Source organism: Sus scrofa, chromosome 1 (assembly GCF_054392235.1).
Source record: "Sus scrofa isolate SSC_HxYL_T2T_F1_AM1 chromosome 1, Sscrofa_HxYL_maternal_Yorkshire_Landrace_v2.0, whole genome shotgun sequence".
NCBI lineage: Eukaryota > Metazoa > Chordata > Mammalia > Artiodactyla > Suidae > Sus > Sus scrofa.
Window position 1 is genome coordinate 33,732,732 of NC_139383.1, and position 15,956 is coordinate 33,748,687.

At 42.0% G+C, this 15,956-nt stretch overlaps 1 protein-coding gene and 2 long non-coding RNA genes across 8 annotated transcripts in view; 2 read left to right on the forward strand and 1 right to left on the reverse strand.

Annotated features, from left to right (window-relative positions):
* Window positions 1–15,956, forward strand: part of ARHGAP18 (Rho GTPase activating protein 18) — a 190,491-nt gene that overhangs the window by 168,077 nt on the left and 6,458 nt on the right. For all 6 annotated transcript variants that reach the window (XM_021088428.2, XM_021088430.2, XM_021088426.2 and 3 more), the window contains exons 12-13: window positions 645–785; window positions 15,038–15,162. In XM_021088428.2, the coding sequence (XP_020944087.1) occupies window positions 645–785; window positions 15,038–15,162 (266 nt within the window). The remainder of the gene's footprint in view (window positions 1–644; window positions 786–15,037; window positions 15,163–15,956) is intronic.
* Window positions 1,960–10,247, forward strand: LOC146406013 (uncharacterized). The gene is made up of 2 exons (XR_014803779.1): window positions 1,960–4,236; window positions 5,214–10,247. It is a non-coding gene; the product is annotated as an uncharacterized LOC146406013 (long non-coding RNA).
* Window positions 4,725–15,170, reverse strand: LOC146406014 (uncharacterized). Its single transcript, XR_014803775.1, has 3 exons — window positions 14,964–15,170; window positions 8,568–8,858; window positions 4,725–8,344 (listed from the first exon to the last, which is right to left on the reverse strand). It is a non-coding gene; the product is annotated as an uncharacterized LOC146406014 (long non-coding RNA).

Consider the following 15,956-nt stretch of genomic DNA (forward strand, 5'->3'; position numbering starts at 1 on the left):
ACCAGATCCTTAACCCACTGAGCAAGGCCAGGGATCGAACCTGCAACCTCATCGTTCCTAGTTGGACTCGTTAACCACTGAGCCACAACGGGAACTCCACATCTACTTTTTAAATGCCAACATCTCGCAATTTCAGTTTGATACATTCTGCAATATTTTATTTTTGCTAACGGAATTTCTGAGGGTCCTTTTTCCGCTGGATTATTGGTAGGTCCCTGTCAGCTCTTGATTATTGGTGAGTTTTCCTTTCTCTTTTGATAGGAGAGGCTAGCTGGTGGGTAGAAGGGGTCTGTAGGTTTAGCAGAGGCTAGCTTCTGAGGTGGTGGCCCCTAAAGCCAGCCACCTCAGGCAGTCTCCAGTCTTGGCATAGAAGATGGCCGCCATGCCCTTGAACTTCACGAAGCTTCTCTTTGGCCCTTACACAGTGAGTGGTAAATTGCATCACCTGCAGGCTCTATACACGTGGTGAATGAGTGACACGATGCATTTTTCCCCCACAGATTTCAGGAATGACGTAGCCTTATCTGATAGACAAAGCCATTACTTCTCTCCATACAGAAGAACTAAAAAGGATAATTATTTCCATCGTTTAAAATGGGTGCCACTTCTCTTTCCTCTTCAAACTTGGTTTCGTTTCTCCCTAGATTCCCAAGTTTATTGTCAACCAAGTGAGGAAACAAAACACCGAAAATCACAGAAAAGATAAAAAAGCCATGAAGAAGTTGCTGAAGAAGATGGCTTATGACCGAGAAAAGTATGAAAAGCCAGATAAGAGCGTAAATGACGTAAGGACAACTTGAAGATACATGTATTTATACAGATGGCAGTATTGTTTTTAATATTAACAAACACAATCCGGAGTTTGAGGTGTTTTTGTAGGATGACTTTTATGCACTTACTAGGACCATTTATACTTTACTGGTTCTGTTTCTATGTCAAAGGCATCAATAATGGTAACTGTGCTTCTGCTAGTACTAGTGATCAGTCCTGAGAGTTGCAAGAGTCTTGGTGACTCAGCATGTGAGCCTAGATAAGGAAGAAAGGAAAATAACACACACACACCTCAACACACACCCGCACATACACACACAGTTGCCCAGGAAATGTATGGTGTTCAGTGGAGTGAAGAGGCCCTTGTGACCTTTTTTTTTCTTCACTGTTTCTCATCTGTAAAATGGGGCAAAATCATTAACTCAGATAAACAAATGGGTGATTATTGGTGGTGGGCCTAAGATCCTAAGACTTCAGGAAGTCCTTCAAGGCTCTTCATCAGATCCTAAGAATGTGGAGTTATGTGGGAATACATCACATTAAAATGTTTCAAAAAAGGAATATCTAAATATTAATATTCATAAACTTCTGTAAGAGTATATTAAGAACCAGGTTTAAAATAGTGAATATACGTGAAAACACATTTAAAAGCAGCGAGTTATCAAAGCTCTAACTTAAGATCATGAAATGAAAGGGTTTCTATTGTTCTGTTTATGGTGAAGACACCCCTCCACCACCAGCCTCACCATTGAAGTTTCTCAGTTACATGCTGACATCTTGTGGAATAACGTGGAAATGCAATTATCAGCCTTTGTCTGAATTTTCTGCTTTGGCCTACTTAGGGATCCAGTAATCAATCACACACAAAAATTTTCTCTTTTCTTTATTTATAGCAAGCATTTGCTTGGCATTAGACATTTTTTTTTTCAATTTTCAGTTGTCTTTAAAGACGAAAATTTAGTAAGTGGAAATTGTACATAGTGTTTATATTTTTTGAGAAATGGTATTGGTTAGAAAGGAATTTTGAGGTCTTATTTTTATTTGACTTAGAATGTTCTGTTACCTCTAAAATCTTTGTGAATATGTGAACATCTTGTTCTGTTACCTCTAAAATCATTGTGAATATGTGAACATCTTGTTCTGTAGCCCTGCTTATTCACATTAACTTAGGTAACATTATAGCCTTGTCTTTTTTTTTTTTTTTTTTTTTTAAAGGGCTGCACCTGCCACATATGGAAGTTCCCAGGCAGTGGTTGAATCAGAGATACAGTTGGCGGCCTATGCCACAGCCACAGTAATGCCAGTTCGGAGACTCATCTGTGACCTAAACTGCAGCTCGTGGCAACACCGGATACTTAACCCACAAAGCAAGGCCAGAGATCCAACCGGCATCCTCATGGATTCTAGTTGGGTTCATTTCCACTGAGCCACAATGGGAATTCTTCTAGCCTTGTCTTTTTAATAAGACAGTTATAATGTGATGCTCTGAGGAACAGTATGTGTCTCAGAAAACAAAAGTTGTGCTGTACCTTTTTGATAATAAATCCTTAGAAAAAATGAAAATGTTACTTAGGGGCACGGAATGTTTAAATAATTGTGTCATTTATAGAAAAACAGTATTAACTTGAGTTTCTTTAGTTTTAGTTTAGTTTCTGCTTTGGGTTACATAGAGGAGAGCTGGTTTGAGAATTATGTCTGTACTAGTTAGAAGCTGTATTGTTATTTTAAGGGTTGGGATTTATTTTAAGTTATTTGATTTATCTGTGCCTGTGGCATATGGTAATTCCTGGGCTGGGGATAGAACCTACGGCACAGCAGTGACCCAAGCTGCTGCAGTGATCATACTGGATCCTTAAGCCACTGTGCCACCAGGGAACTCCCAAGGCTTGGAATTTAAACCTGGACCGAACTCTCGGTTTCATTAGCTGTCATTTACTCTCTGCCTCGTGCTTTTCTCTTCTGAGAAAGAAACATAGCGATTCTTCTGACCAACTGCTGCTAAGTGCCTCCTTGATGCCAAGGAGGTCTTCAGAGGGAGGTGGGGCTGGTGCGCCCCCTCTCCCCCCTCCATCCAGGGAGCACGAGTGATGTAGGAGGGTTGAGCTCACAGGTGCTGGAGGAGTGTGATTGGAGCCTGACCAGGTGTCCCTGGTCACACAACAGGAAATGGGCATCAGAGAGGCTTCACTGGAGAGCAGAGCCGAGATGTGAAAACCACAAAGGTGTTATGCAGGCAGCACATTGAGAAGAGATGTCTCACTGCGGGAGGGAGCTTTCCCATGGAGTTGTAGCCCATGGGTGAGCCTGACCCTATGGCAGTCATTTGGCCTGTCGTTTTGGTGCTAGAATTTTTTTCAAGTTACTGTCATTTTATTCGGCAGACAAAAATATGCCCAGGAAACAGTGACAGAGCAAGAAGGTAGAAGATAATGGCAAATATTATGGTTACGTGGTGAGTGAGTCACTCATCAGGTTTCTACATAGACTTCCAGCAGGGGCCAGAATTTTAACAGGAAAAGATTTCACAGAAAAGTCTGGACCTCCATCCTAACTTGACAGCTTGGAGGTGGGAGCCGCCTTGTGTCCTCTCCCACAGGGATAATGATTTCCTGTAGGGGTAACAATTGCCTGGATCCAAGTAGCGGCTGTTCCCTTTGGATGGAACACAGCCATCTACATTGTGATAAGCTACCCCCCCCCCATTCCGTCTTGCTGGTTTGTGTTTCCTGACTCTCCCTCCAAATCATTTGAATGAAACTACAGAGTGTAAAACTGCCTGGGGAGTTCCTGTCCTGGCTCAGCAGAAACGAATCTGACTAGGATCCATGAAGTCACAGGTTCAATCCCTGGCCTCGCTCAGTGGGTTAAGGATCTGGCGTTGCCATGAGCTGTGGTGTAGGTTGCAGGTGAGGCTCAGATCTGGCGTGGCTGTGGCTGTGGTGGAGGCCAGCGGCTACAGCTCCACTTCAGCCCCTAGCCTGGGAACCTCCATGTGCCGTAGGTGCGGCCCTAAAAAGATAAAATAACAACAGCAACAATAAAAACTGCCTGGGATGTTTTATTTGTTAAACAGCTTTTGGAGGTGTGCCTGTCATGTGCTTGGCACTGTTCTAGGCACTTGAAATACATTATATGAACCAAATAGATAAAGATTGATGCTCTTGTGCTGCTTAACGTCTGAAAATAAGGGAAATGTAAGTAAGTACATAGCATGTTAGTATGTGGTAAATGTGCTAAAAATCATAAAAATAGCTGAGTAGCAAAAGGGAGATTGGGAGAGGGAGCCTCTTGCCATGTTAAGTTGGGTGGTCTGGGTAGCATGCACCTGAGCTACCATGTGCAAGAGAGCAAGGAAAGAGCCGGGCCTGTATCTTAGGAAGCACATGCCAGGCAGAGGAATAGTCTACACAAAAGCCTTAAGTCCAGAACTGGCCTGGGGTGTTTGAGGACTAGCAAGAAGTGACTGTGGTAGTTCCCGTTGTGGCTAAGCGGTAATGAACTCGACTAGTATCCAAAGGTCGTAGATGGGCTCGGATCCAGTGTCGCTGAGGCTGTGGTGCAGGCCTGCAGGTGTATCTCCAAGTTGACCCCTAGCCCAGGAACTTCCATATCCCGCAGGTGCAGCCCTAAAAAAAAAATAAAATAAAAATAAAGAAGTGGTTGTGACTGGCGGGGACATAGTATGAAATGATGTCAGAGGAACCAGATGATGCAGGGCCTTGTAGGCCATTGTTGGAAATCTGGATATGCCCCGGATGAAACAGGATCACTGTAGGGTTTTGAACAAATACTTGAAAATCTATATTTTAAAATGATCCCTTGGACTGTTGTGGGTTAAAAACAAACTCTAGGAAAGCAAGCATAGAAAAGGGGGACCATTTAAGAGATTCGTGTCATTATCCAAGTGACAGCCAAGAGTATTAACCCTGGAAATGAAGTGGTGAGATCCTGGATACTTTTTTTTTTTTTTTTTTTTTTTTTTGTCTTTTTGTCATTTCTTGGGCCGCTCCCGCAGCATATGGAGATTCCCAGGCTAGGGGTCAAATCAGAACTGTAGCCTCCGGCTTAAACCAGAGCCACAGCAACTCGGGATCCGAGCCGCATCTGTAACCTACACCACAGCTCACGGCGGATCGTTAACCCACTGAGCGAGGCCAGGGATCGAACCTGCAACCTCATGGTTCCTAGTCGGATTCGTTAACCACTGAGCCACGACAGGAACTCCATTCCTGGATACTTTTTGAGGTGGGAGCCATTGTGATTACTTGATGTTAAAATGATATGAGTGGTAATGGGAAGAAAGGAGTCGAGAATGACTGAAAGGGTTTTGGTGTGGGAAATTGCAAGGATGGAATTGACACCTGGGTAGAGAAGATCACAATGTCAACTTGGGGCCTGTGAGTGTGAGATGTGTCCTGGATATCGAAGTGGGAATGACGGAGGGTGTTTGGAGGGAAAATTAGGTCCTTCTGGCCAGTGAGGTTGCATGGAGGGACAGAAGGAAGGCAGAAATGGGGCTCAGGGGGTTGGGGGAGCCAGGCTTCTGTTCTATATATGGCAGGGAACTGCTGAAATTCGTGACTCCAGGAGTTACATGATTATATTTGCATTTTAGAACAGTTATTGTGACGGCAGGTGAAGGAAAATTGGAGGAGTATGAGAGAGGAGGTTAAGTGGGAGATGCTGGCTAATTTCATTGTTAATGGCGGTATGTATATTGCTAGAATCCCTCTGGAGAGCAGTTGGCATCTGGCAAAGGCCTGAAAAGCATGCTCTTCAATTGGACTCAAAAATTCTTTCAAAAGGCATGATGAGATAAGCATGCATATAGTTATTCATAAGTTCATTGTCTTTTTCTTTATACTGGCCTAAATCAGAAATGATCCAGGAGTTCCCATTGTGGCTCAGTGGGTTAAGGACCTGGCATTGCCGCAAGCTGTCGTGTAGTTTGCAGCTGCAGCTCTGATTCAACTCGATCCCTAGCCCTGGAACTCCCATATGCCACAGGTGCAGCTCTAAAAAGAAAAGAAAAAGGAAAGAATCCAGAAGGATAGAGGTGATTAGTTGAATATGTTATGGCATATCTTTGTAATGAAATAGCATGAAAATAGACAAGTATATGTATTGACATTGGAAGACATCTGTAATATGCTGAAGAGAGAAGTTACAAATCAGTGAATAGTATTGCTATATTTGTATGGAATACTAATTATCACTATTTTGAAGGTTTACCAAAGGTCAGATATGCTGCTGAATATCTTCATAGCATCTTATTTGATATCTGTAATAGTTTACCTAAAGTTTATTATTAAGAGTCTTACATATCAGGAAAATGAGGATCAGAAATCTTAGAAAACTTACTTAAGATTATCTGGATAGGAAGTGGTGGAGCTGGAGTTTGAAACGAAATCTGTATGACTTTAAATTCAGGTCTCTTTTCCATTATCCTCCCTTTCCCATAGAGCACAGAAAACCTCTGAGAAGGATAAATATGTATATATAATCTCCCCTATATATATCCCCAAATCCTGAGCTTATGTGTAGTAATACGATGAATATATATTACTGCCAATATAAGATATGTTTAATACACAGCTTTTATAAAGTCTTGGGCTAACTGAAGCCCAGCAGTGGGAGTGGAAAGAAGTGTGAAACCAGAGAGAATGAGCCTCATGGCCAGTGAGATGGGGAAGCTGAACAGATGTGAGGAATGTGGGAGAAGGAGGAATCTAGGATGACTCCCTCATTTTACCTTGGGTGCCTTTATCATCAAGATAAAACATCCAACAGAAGGAACAGACTTCAGTGAGAGAGTCCATTTTTGGCATTTGGGGTTCACCCGCCTGCATAAAAGTTGGCTGCATGGGCCTGAAGCCCAGGGGGCAGCCAGGGCTGGGGACATGCGTTGGGGATCGGCACAGAGATGGTAGTTGCAGCCACAGAGTGGTTCCCATTACACAAGTGGATGTATGGGATAAGACAACAAAAAGGCAGAAATACCAATATTTATGTAGTGGGCCATGGAAGAGGAGCTGGTAGAAGACACCGAGAAATAATAGGAAGTAAATGAAAGTTGAAGATTATAGTGTCTTAGGCACCCCACCACCATCCCCTGCCCCAGAGGAAAGCAGTGGATCTTGGTCAAGTGTACAGAAAGGTCAAGGTTAGCACTGCATGAAGAGGTCCATTAGATTTTGCATTTGAAAGGTTAGCTGTGACTTTCTCTAAAACCTTGTCAGTGTCTGTTGATGGAAGAAACCATGATTGCCAGGGGTCGAAAAGTGAGAGACGAGATTATAGATCATGAAAATTCATCAAGGTAATATTTTTAAAGCCCTCTGTGTGGTATTAACACCAACTGTATATAATCAGGCATTTGTGTTATGAAGATATGCTTGACTGGGTCAATTACGGTTTGAACCAGGTAGTAAGGGACACACTCAATCTGCTTAATAACACCAATGTTTATAATGACTGTAGCATATTAATTGTTTGGTACAAATGTGAAGTTCTGAAGTACTAATGAGACTTATCTCTTAATTATAGCAGGAGGAAACACTTGGTGAAAAATAACATACTTACAGACCATTTAAAAATAACCATTTAGCCTTCAACGTGTAGTTGGAATTGATCACACACACACACACACACACAATACATATATCACATACTATACCAAATACCAGAAGTCATGTTCCTTAATATAGCCCTAGTTTTTCCATGAACCAGATAGCAATGGCAAGTCATTTTCTCTCTGTGTGTCTCAGCTTCTTCTTAAAAGGGAGTCCAAGACCAGATTAATGGTGTTTAACCAGAAGTAGGCAACAGGGGCCTCTATAGTATTATTATTTTTTCTTTTTGTCTTTCTAGGGTCACACCCGCAGTATACGGAGGTTCTCAGGCTAGGAGTCCAATCAGAGCTGTAGCTGCTGGCCTACGCCAGAGCCACAGCAACACCAGATCCAAGCCGCATCTGTGACCTACACCACAGTTCACGGCAACGCTGGATCCTTAACCCACTGAGCAAGGCCAGGGACTGAACCGGCAACCTCATGGTTCCTAGTCGGATTTTGTTTCCGCTGTGCCACAACGGGAACTCCTCTATAGTATTATTTTTTAAAAAAGAAAAAGCAAAAACAATTCACTTCCTAGATCCACTGAATCAGAATCTCTCAGAGCAAGACCTGGGTATGTGTATTATAAAAACTGTAAGGGTAAATTTTCCCCTATTTGGTGTATATGTGTTTGCACATATACTTAACTTTTATTATGGACTTTTTCTAATATACTCAAAAATAGAATAGTATATGAACCCCTATCACCAACAATCAGACACATTTTTTTGATTTTGTTCCATCTTGTCCCCCACGCTTTTTCTTTGTTTTAGTCTTTTTAAGGAAGTTGCAGACCTTTCATCATTTCACCCATAATTACCTCAGATTGCATCTCTGCTTAATAAGGATCCAGGGCAGCTTTGATGAGCATCTGTTATGAATTGCTGGCTCATGGCAGGTTTCAAGTCCAGTGTGGACTTCATTCTGTGTGATTTTTCTTCTGTCATTTGAGCTTACATCTGAAAGCAAAGGGAAGCGGTCCATTTATGAGAAAGCAGGGGCACAGAGCAGGGCTCTGGAAGAGTCTGAAGTTAAGCTGAGCTGCTCGCCACACCTGCTCTCACTGTAGAGGAACAAATGTTCTCTCTCCTAAGGTTAACTTCAGCCTCAGTGTTATCACGGGATGATCTGCTGGTCACACCTTAACTAGCACTGGAGGAGCTTGAGCTTTAGAGAGCTTACCTGACTTACTAAGAGTTGCAAAATGATCTGGTCACATGTTAAGGTTAGGATGTTGGACGTGGAAAAGAAATCTGTTTCTCTCATCTTCTGCCATTCTTCTCTAGAAGCATTGCAGAGTTGACAGCCGTGCTGTGGAGACTCTGGGTCGCTTGTGGCCGGGGTTGTATGTCTTTGGCCACAGCTCTGTTGAAAGTTCCATCTCTGGTTTCAGTTAACAGCTGTGACCCAGCGCATTGTTGCGGGTATTATTTCAAGCATCTTCTTTAGGTCTGAAAACAGTGTCTGGATCTGCTTGGGGAAAATCAAATTACAACATCAAGTACAAAATCTTGTTTCTTTTTCAGACATTCCCTTTTTTTTTTTTTTTTTTGTCTTAAAAAATATTAAAAGAGAAAAATATCAGAATTTATTGCATTGTAAATTAAATGCTTATTAACTATGAAAGTTATTTCAGGCCTTAAGATTCTCTGAATCTGTGAGTTGGAAAAAGTTTAAGCATTTGGATAACAAGGGCCCAGTTATAATCAGAAATAGACAGTTCAAGATAGCAGAGAACGATTGCTGTATCTCCACTTACAGTCAGACTACAGTGATGAATATGCCATTTTCGTTAAGATACCCTGCTAAAATGTCCTTGTTAATTTTCTAAAATATGTATTATATCTGGCCTTTATTTGAGAAAACCATATTTCCAATTTTCCCTTTTGAAGATAAAATTTTTTTTAAGTAGAATTAAAAATGTCAGCTTCTTATTTAAAGTAGCTTTTTTCTTTTTCTTTCTTTTTAGGGCCACATCTGTGGTGGCATGTGTAAGATCCCAGGGTAGGGGTCGAATCAGATCTGCAGCTGCTGGCCTATACCTCAGCAATGCAAGATCTGAGCTGCATGTGTGACCTATACCACAGCTGACGGCAATGCTAGATCCTTTAACCCACTGAGAGAAGCCAGGGATCGAACTCGCATCTTCATGGGTACTTAACCTGCAGAAACACAACAGGAAGTTCTTAAATTTTTTTTTTTTTTTTTGCCTTTTTGCCTTTTTGCCTTTTTCTGGGGCCACTCCCTCGGCATATGCAGGTTCCCAAGCTAGGGGTCTAATCGGAGCTGCAGCCACCAGCCTACGCCAGAGCCACAGCAACGCAGGATCCACGCCACATCTGTGACCTACACCACAGCTCATGGCAACACCGGATCCTTAACCCACTGAGCAAGACCAGGGATTGAACCCGCAACCTCATGGTTCCTAGTCAGATTCGCTAACCGCTGAGCCACGACAGGAACTCCCAAATTAGCTTTTGATTTAAAAAAAAAAAAAAAAAGTTGTCTCTTCTAAAGGTCCGACATTAAATTTCTACTCTTGAGAGTGCAAAAACATGAGCAACACAGTGTTTATACCTTTTGAAAAAATACTGAAATTATTTTACCAAATATTAAGAAATCAAATCACATTAAATTACTTTAGTTCAATGTGTAAAACATATGAGGACCATATGAGATCATTTTCTCTATTTTAACAATCTGCATGCATAAGAAATTAACATTTTCCAAGTTGTAAAATCTTTGTGACTAATTTTTCATGGCATAGTAGTCAGATACTGCTCTTCTCCAGTCTTGCTTGTACATCATAAAACTTCAGCTCCCAAGCACACCAAAAACAAACAAACAAACAAAAACTAAAAAGTAAGGGACAGAGTCAACAACTGTTAAAAAAAATGTGAAATAGGCTACAAAGATTATACTACTCACACAGTTATTATTATGGCTCAAGTTAAGAACAGACGTTTTGGCTTAATGATCAGTCATGTTGTGTCTATTCAAATCTTGGCAGCTCAGTGTAATTAGTGTACTAATAACTTTAGAATTGGATACAGCAAGATTCCGGGGCTCAGTAGTAGTTGTCATACACTATTTAAATGAGAGCTTTGACATCATTCATTGTTCATCACTGTTAGTAAACCTCATCTGGCCACTCATGTCAAGATATCCAGGGAACACCTTCCAGAAACAGCTTTTAAACTCTTATCTTTTTTTTTTTTTTTTTTTGTCTATTGAGGGCCGCACTTGTGGCATATGGAATTTCCCAGGCTAGGGGTCTAATCGGAGCTGTAGCTGCCGGCCTACACCACAGCCACAGCAACGTCGGATCCTTAACCCACTGAGCAAGGCCAGGGATTGAACCTGAAACCTCATGGTTCCTAGTTGGATTTGTTTCTGCTGTGCCACAATGGGAACTCCTTAAACTCTTTAACCATTGCATTTGCCAAACTCATTTTTTCTCCAACAAGAAAGAGCAGGTTAGATTCAAATCAAGTCAGACTCCAAATCTTTTTATTTTTTATTTTTATTTTTTTTTGGCCGCATCCATGTCATGTGGAAATTTCCAGGCCAGGGATCAAGCGTGCATGACAGCAGTGACCGGAGCCACTATAGTGACAACGCCAGATCCTTAACCTACTGTGCCACAAGGGAACTCCAGACTCTCATTTTATTGTTGTGAGAATTTGGATGGGATATATTACCCCAGAAATAAATACTCTTGAGAAACTGTTCTCTCTCTCTCTCTCTCTCTCTCTCTCTCTCACACACACACACACACACACACACACTCATGCATACATACTCTGAAGGAAAGGGTGTGGGCAATATTTAATTTCAAAACCATAAGGGGCATGTACTCATGGCACTCCCCATATACTGACAAAAGCCAAAATACAGCCATGTCCTGACATTTCACATACACATGAGAACTCTCAAGTGCCCTCCAAAGCTGGTTCCCTTCCAAACCGACTCTCAGACACTGGATTCCTTCATCAGATGTGGTGCTGTTGGGTACAGCCCTTGACGCCACCCTGACCTCAGTGCTGTGTTTTACAAGGAAGCATGGCTGTACTCTCCAAATCATGATCTCTGAACTCTTTTAGAAAGTGTGGACCATGGTCATCTTATCAGATGTCTTTAGCTGTTCCTGAGATGCTGTGGGGGAAAACTGGCTGCATCCCCAGCAGGTGCACGCTACTTTTGGTTACTCTCTGCAGGATGAGGTGACTGAATTATCCCTTTGGCATCTTCAGTCCCTTTTTTCTGGTCTCTTTCCATTCCTATCTTTTCTTAGGAGCAAGGGAAATGTAGTGTACCATGTGCTAAATAGAGGCCTTCCTTCCTCCTTCCCTCCCTCCTTCTCTCTGTCCCTTCCTTTCTTCTTTCCTTCCTTCTCCTCCCTCTCTCTCTCCTTCCTTCCCTCTTTCCTTCCTTCTTTCTTTCTTTCTTAAACGACTGCACTTGTAGCTTATAGAAGTTCCCAGGTCAGAGATTGAATCCAAGTTGTGGCAATGCTGGTTCCTTTAACCCACCATGCTGGCCAGGCAATCCAACCTACGCCTCTGCAGTGACCCAAGCTGCTGCAGTTGTGTTTCTTTGCTATTTTAGGGCTGCACCCACGGCATATGGAGGTTCCCAGGCTAAGGGCTGAATCGGAGCTATAGCTGCTGGCCTATACCACAGCCACAGCAATGCAGGATCCAAGCTGCATCTGCAGCCTACACCCCAGCTCAAGGCAACACCGGATCCTTAACCCACTGGGCAAGGCCAGGGATCAAACCTGCATCCTCCTAGATCCTAGTCAAGTTTGTTAACCACTGGGCCATGAAGGGAACTCTTGCAGTTGGATTCTTAACCCACTGTGCCACAGTGGGAACTCTGGCAGCTTGTTTCTTTTAGACAGTATTCCTAAGAATGTTTTTTGCAATTAAGGAAAATACTCCTTGGTATAGTTCATTTTTTTTTTTTCTGTTACTAACATAGCATTTTTAGGGAGAAATATTTTTTGAGTGACTCATTTAATCAGTAAGCATTGATAGATGGCTATAGACATAACTCAGATATGTGCCATGTAACTAGAATACAGGTGTCGTATATTAGGATCCCCATCCTAAAAAATTCAGTGGAAAGGGGACCTTCCTTTTGACTCTGTAGTGTCAAAACCTTCCCATGGAGTGTTTCATGGGGTTTTTGAGGTATTTGAGCTGGGCCTTGAAAAATGGATAGATAGCAGGGGATATTTCAGAAGGGGGGGAGAACATATGTAAAGAGAGGGCAGCCTGGGTGTTTGTAGCAAATTTTGACTGTCCTCTTTTATTCAAACCGTGGACTGTGCCGCAAGGAATAGTTGGAGGAGAAAGGCAGGGAGCTGAGGGAGGTTGCCGTATTCCTGAATTCTCTATGGCAATTTAATTTTCCTGGATTATTTTGCTTCTCTATACCTCATTTATTGTGGAGCTTCTGTTTATAATACCTTAATGATATTTTCACTTTAAATGTCAGCATAGGCTTGCCTGCCTTCTTTGGTGTTCTAGGGTTAGATAAGGTGTAATTATGGAAACAGTTTTTGTCACCATGACTTTCACGAAAGCAGGCTTCTATGTACAGGTATTTGGCACTATGACTTGAGCAGAATTTTCTAACTTTTAAATAGGCATAAAGAAGATTTCAATCTGCCAATCTTTAACCTGCTGTTCAAGACCCTCCGTAATATAATAATGATAAGAGACTAACAGAATCCGGAATACCCGTATTTGTTTCCCTGAATGGACAAGGTGAATTGCATTTTATGAACACAGATGCAGTGCTTCAAATGTTGCTATTAGTTTTCACTGCAACATTCCAGTTGTCAGGTTACTGTTTTTCACCTCTTAATGAAGAAATAGTTGAGGCCAGGCCAGCAGACAGAATGGCCACAGCAGGGTGTAAGCTAGAGATGAACCCCAACGGAGAAGTGCATGTGACATCGTCCCTGAGTAATATGATACTTAATTGGCTGAATAACTGCTTTGGAAAAAGGTAACAACACGACCACATGAAAGGCCCCATCCATTGTAAGAAGTAGCTCGTTTTCTGAAACGTTGCAAATGAAAATCAAATCTAGCGTAGAATCAAGGAAAAAGGCAAATTCGACCTGTAAGCTGGAGGTGAGGTAGAGGTCAGAGAGTTGATAAGGTATCAAGCCAAAACATGCCCAGAAACTGTAAATCCACAAGCCAAGCCAAGGGTCCAGGCTGACTGGGGGAGATAGAGCAGGAGTTGAGGGGTCTGGGCACAGGTTGAGATCCCCACTTCCTTCAGGGGTTGAGAAGTCAGGCCGTGCTGCTGGGAATGAAACCTCTCACCAGGCAGGTTGGCGAGGGGGCAATCCCACATGCTTTGCGTTTGTCTGGGCTTGAGGAGGGCTTCCCTGAGGGGTCAGCTGAGGATGTAGGCTGTCCCTGCAGGTGGAACAGGTGTTTGCAGCCCTTGGGGAAAGAAGCCACTGTCTTACCCAGTCCTGTGCTCCCTTGACGCTCCCTTGACAATGCCATGCAGTATCACTTTGTTTCTTTGCTATTCCCACGCTACCTCTCACATGTTACTGAGAAGCGATCTCTTATCTTTTGAGGGCACCTATGTTTTTATGCACCCTGATCTAAAACCATATTATTTTTGTTAAACATAGAAAGAATCACATTAGTTCTACCTGTGGAATATTCATACTTTGTTTTAAAAAGAAGGCCATGTACATTGAAAAATGACATTGTTAGCACAAAAATAATATTGGGTGACAAAGGACTTGTGTCTTATTTGTTTGCTAGGTCAATGGCACAATGCTTTGTACTCAGTAGATGCTTAGTAGATTTTGGTTGAATTAAACAGTATTTTTGGTGTTTAAAGCATTATATTGAAGCATGTTGTGCATGTTGTTTATCTGAGTCTGTTCAAGACATAGGGTTATAAAAATAAAAAATTAGTATTTATTTTAGCAGAACCATTAGGGCTTAATTAAACCTAATATTTCGAATGCCATAGCTGATATTTTGATATGACAGTCCTCAAAATCTTTCTTTGATAGCCTCCCAAATACATAAAATGTCCTTAGCATCTGTGGGCAAAGGATTTAAAATGGGTCATCCCAAGTTCAAAGTGTGTGGTCACAGAGTAAGCTCATCAGCCATGTGAGGAGCAGATACCATGCAGATATAGTAGAGAAGTATGTTTCTGTTTTTTAATACTGTCAGGGACAAAAAATTTTGTGAAATTTTGTGACTACGCAGGGAGACCTTAAAAATGCATACATTGCAAAGCACACCAAGTAACTTCTTTCTGATTCAATTTCATAAATTGCTACGTGAAGAAGCACCCTCTAGTAGATAACACTCAGAAATCAGCACTTAATACGGCAGTAATGGTTATTGCTGTCATTCTTTACATCTTTAAAAATAATTAAGCATTGCTGCACAGGCTTTATAAAGTTCCCCTATCACCATTAAGAGGATATTTGAGGTTTGATGTAATTTAGCAAATTACATTATACAGTAGTTAAGGTTTTTATGTAGTGAAGTAAAATGCGTGGTAGTTAAGGACACTTACCATATAATGCATTGTACAGAGTTACATGTTCCAGCTGCTGCCAGCTTTGTTCCAGTGTCATTATTGCTTTGCAGGCTGACGTTCCTCAGGGAGTGATTCGAGTGCAAGCTCCCCATCTTTCGAAAGTTTCCATGGCAATACAGCTAACTGAAGAACTCAAAGCCAGTGATGTACTTGCCAGGTTTCTCAGCCAAGAAAGGTAGAGGCCTGTTTTGTTTTAATTATTTCATGGCATAACTCACTTGCATTTTCCCCCCTTCCCCACCTCCCCTCCCTCCCTCCCCCCGCCGCCACCCCCGCCCCCCCTTTCTTTTTTTTAAACTATGGGTGGTGTGAAGGACATAAAAATTTTGCCTTCCCATCAGAAAAGAAAAGCAGACCTAGCAATTAGACTATCAGAATGGGTTGAGTTCCCTGGGTGTAGTTTGTGTTCAGGTGGAGCCTGTCTTAAGCAGGATGTCTGTCGGAGCATTCCTTCACTGTGCCTGCAGTGGGCCCTGCATGTGAGGCCACTCTATCTTCTTTCCAGAATATGTTGATTGGAGGTGAATTACTGTGTGGAGGGTGTCAGGAAAATCGAGCATTAGAATTCAGAGGGACAAAAAAAAAAAAAAACCAAAAAACAAAGATACAGTGTCTTCTGTGAAATAGAAAGAATACAAAGAAATGCTTAAATTTTCAAAGAGGAGGACTCAAGAAATGGAGAGAGGACAGCTGGTCCCTGGAGCTTTGAAGTCACAAGGACAAAGCACACCATCCACAATAGGGGAGATCAGTCTGCCTTCTGCTGTGGGGCTGCTGGGACAGGCGTGGTGCTTTAAAAGCTGTTGCTATCCCTTCAGTATGTTTCTGAGACATTTGACAGTTATCTTTTCTTGCCTTTCAGAGATTCAAACAGGGTATGGGTATATCAGTGTTTGCTTTCTTATTTTTAGTTAAAATTGTATTTTAATGCCCCCCCCCCATTTCTACTCCCCAAAAGAAACAAATCTT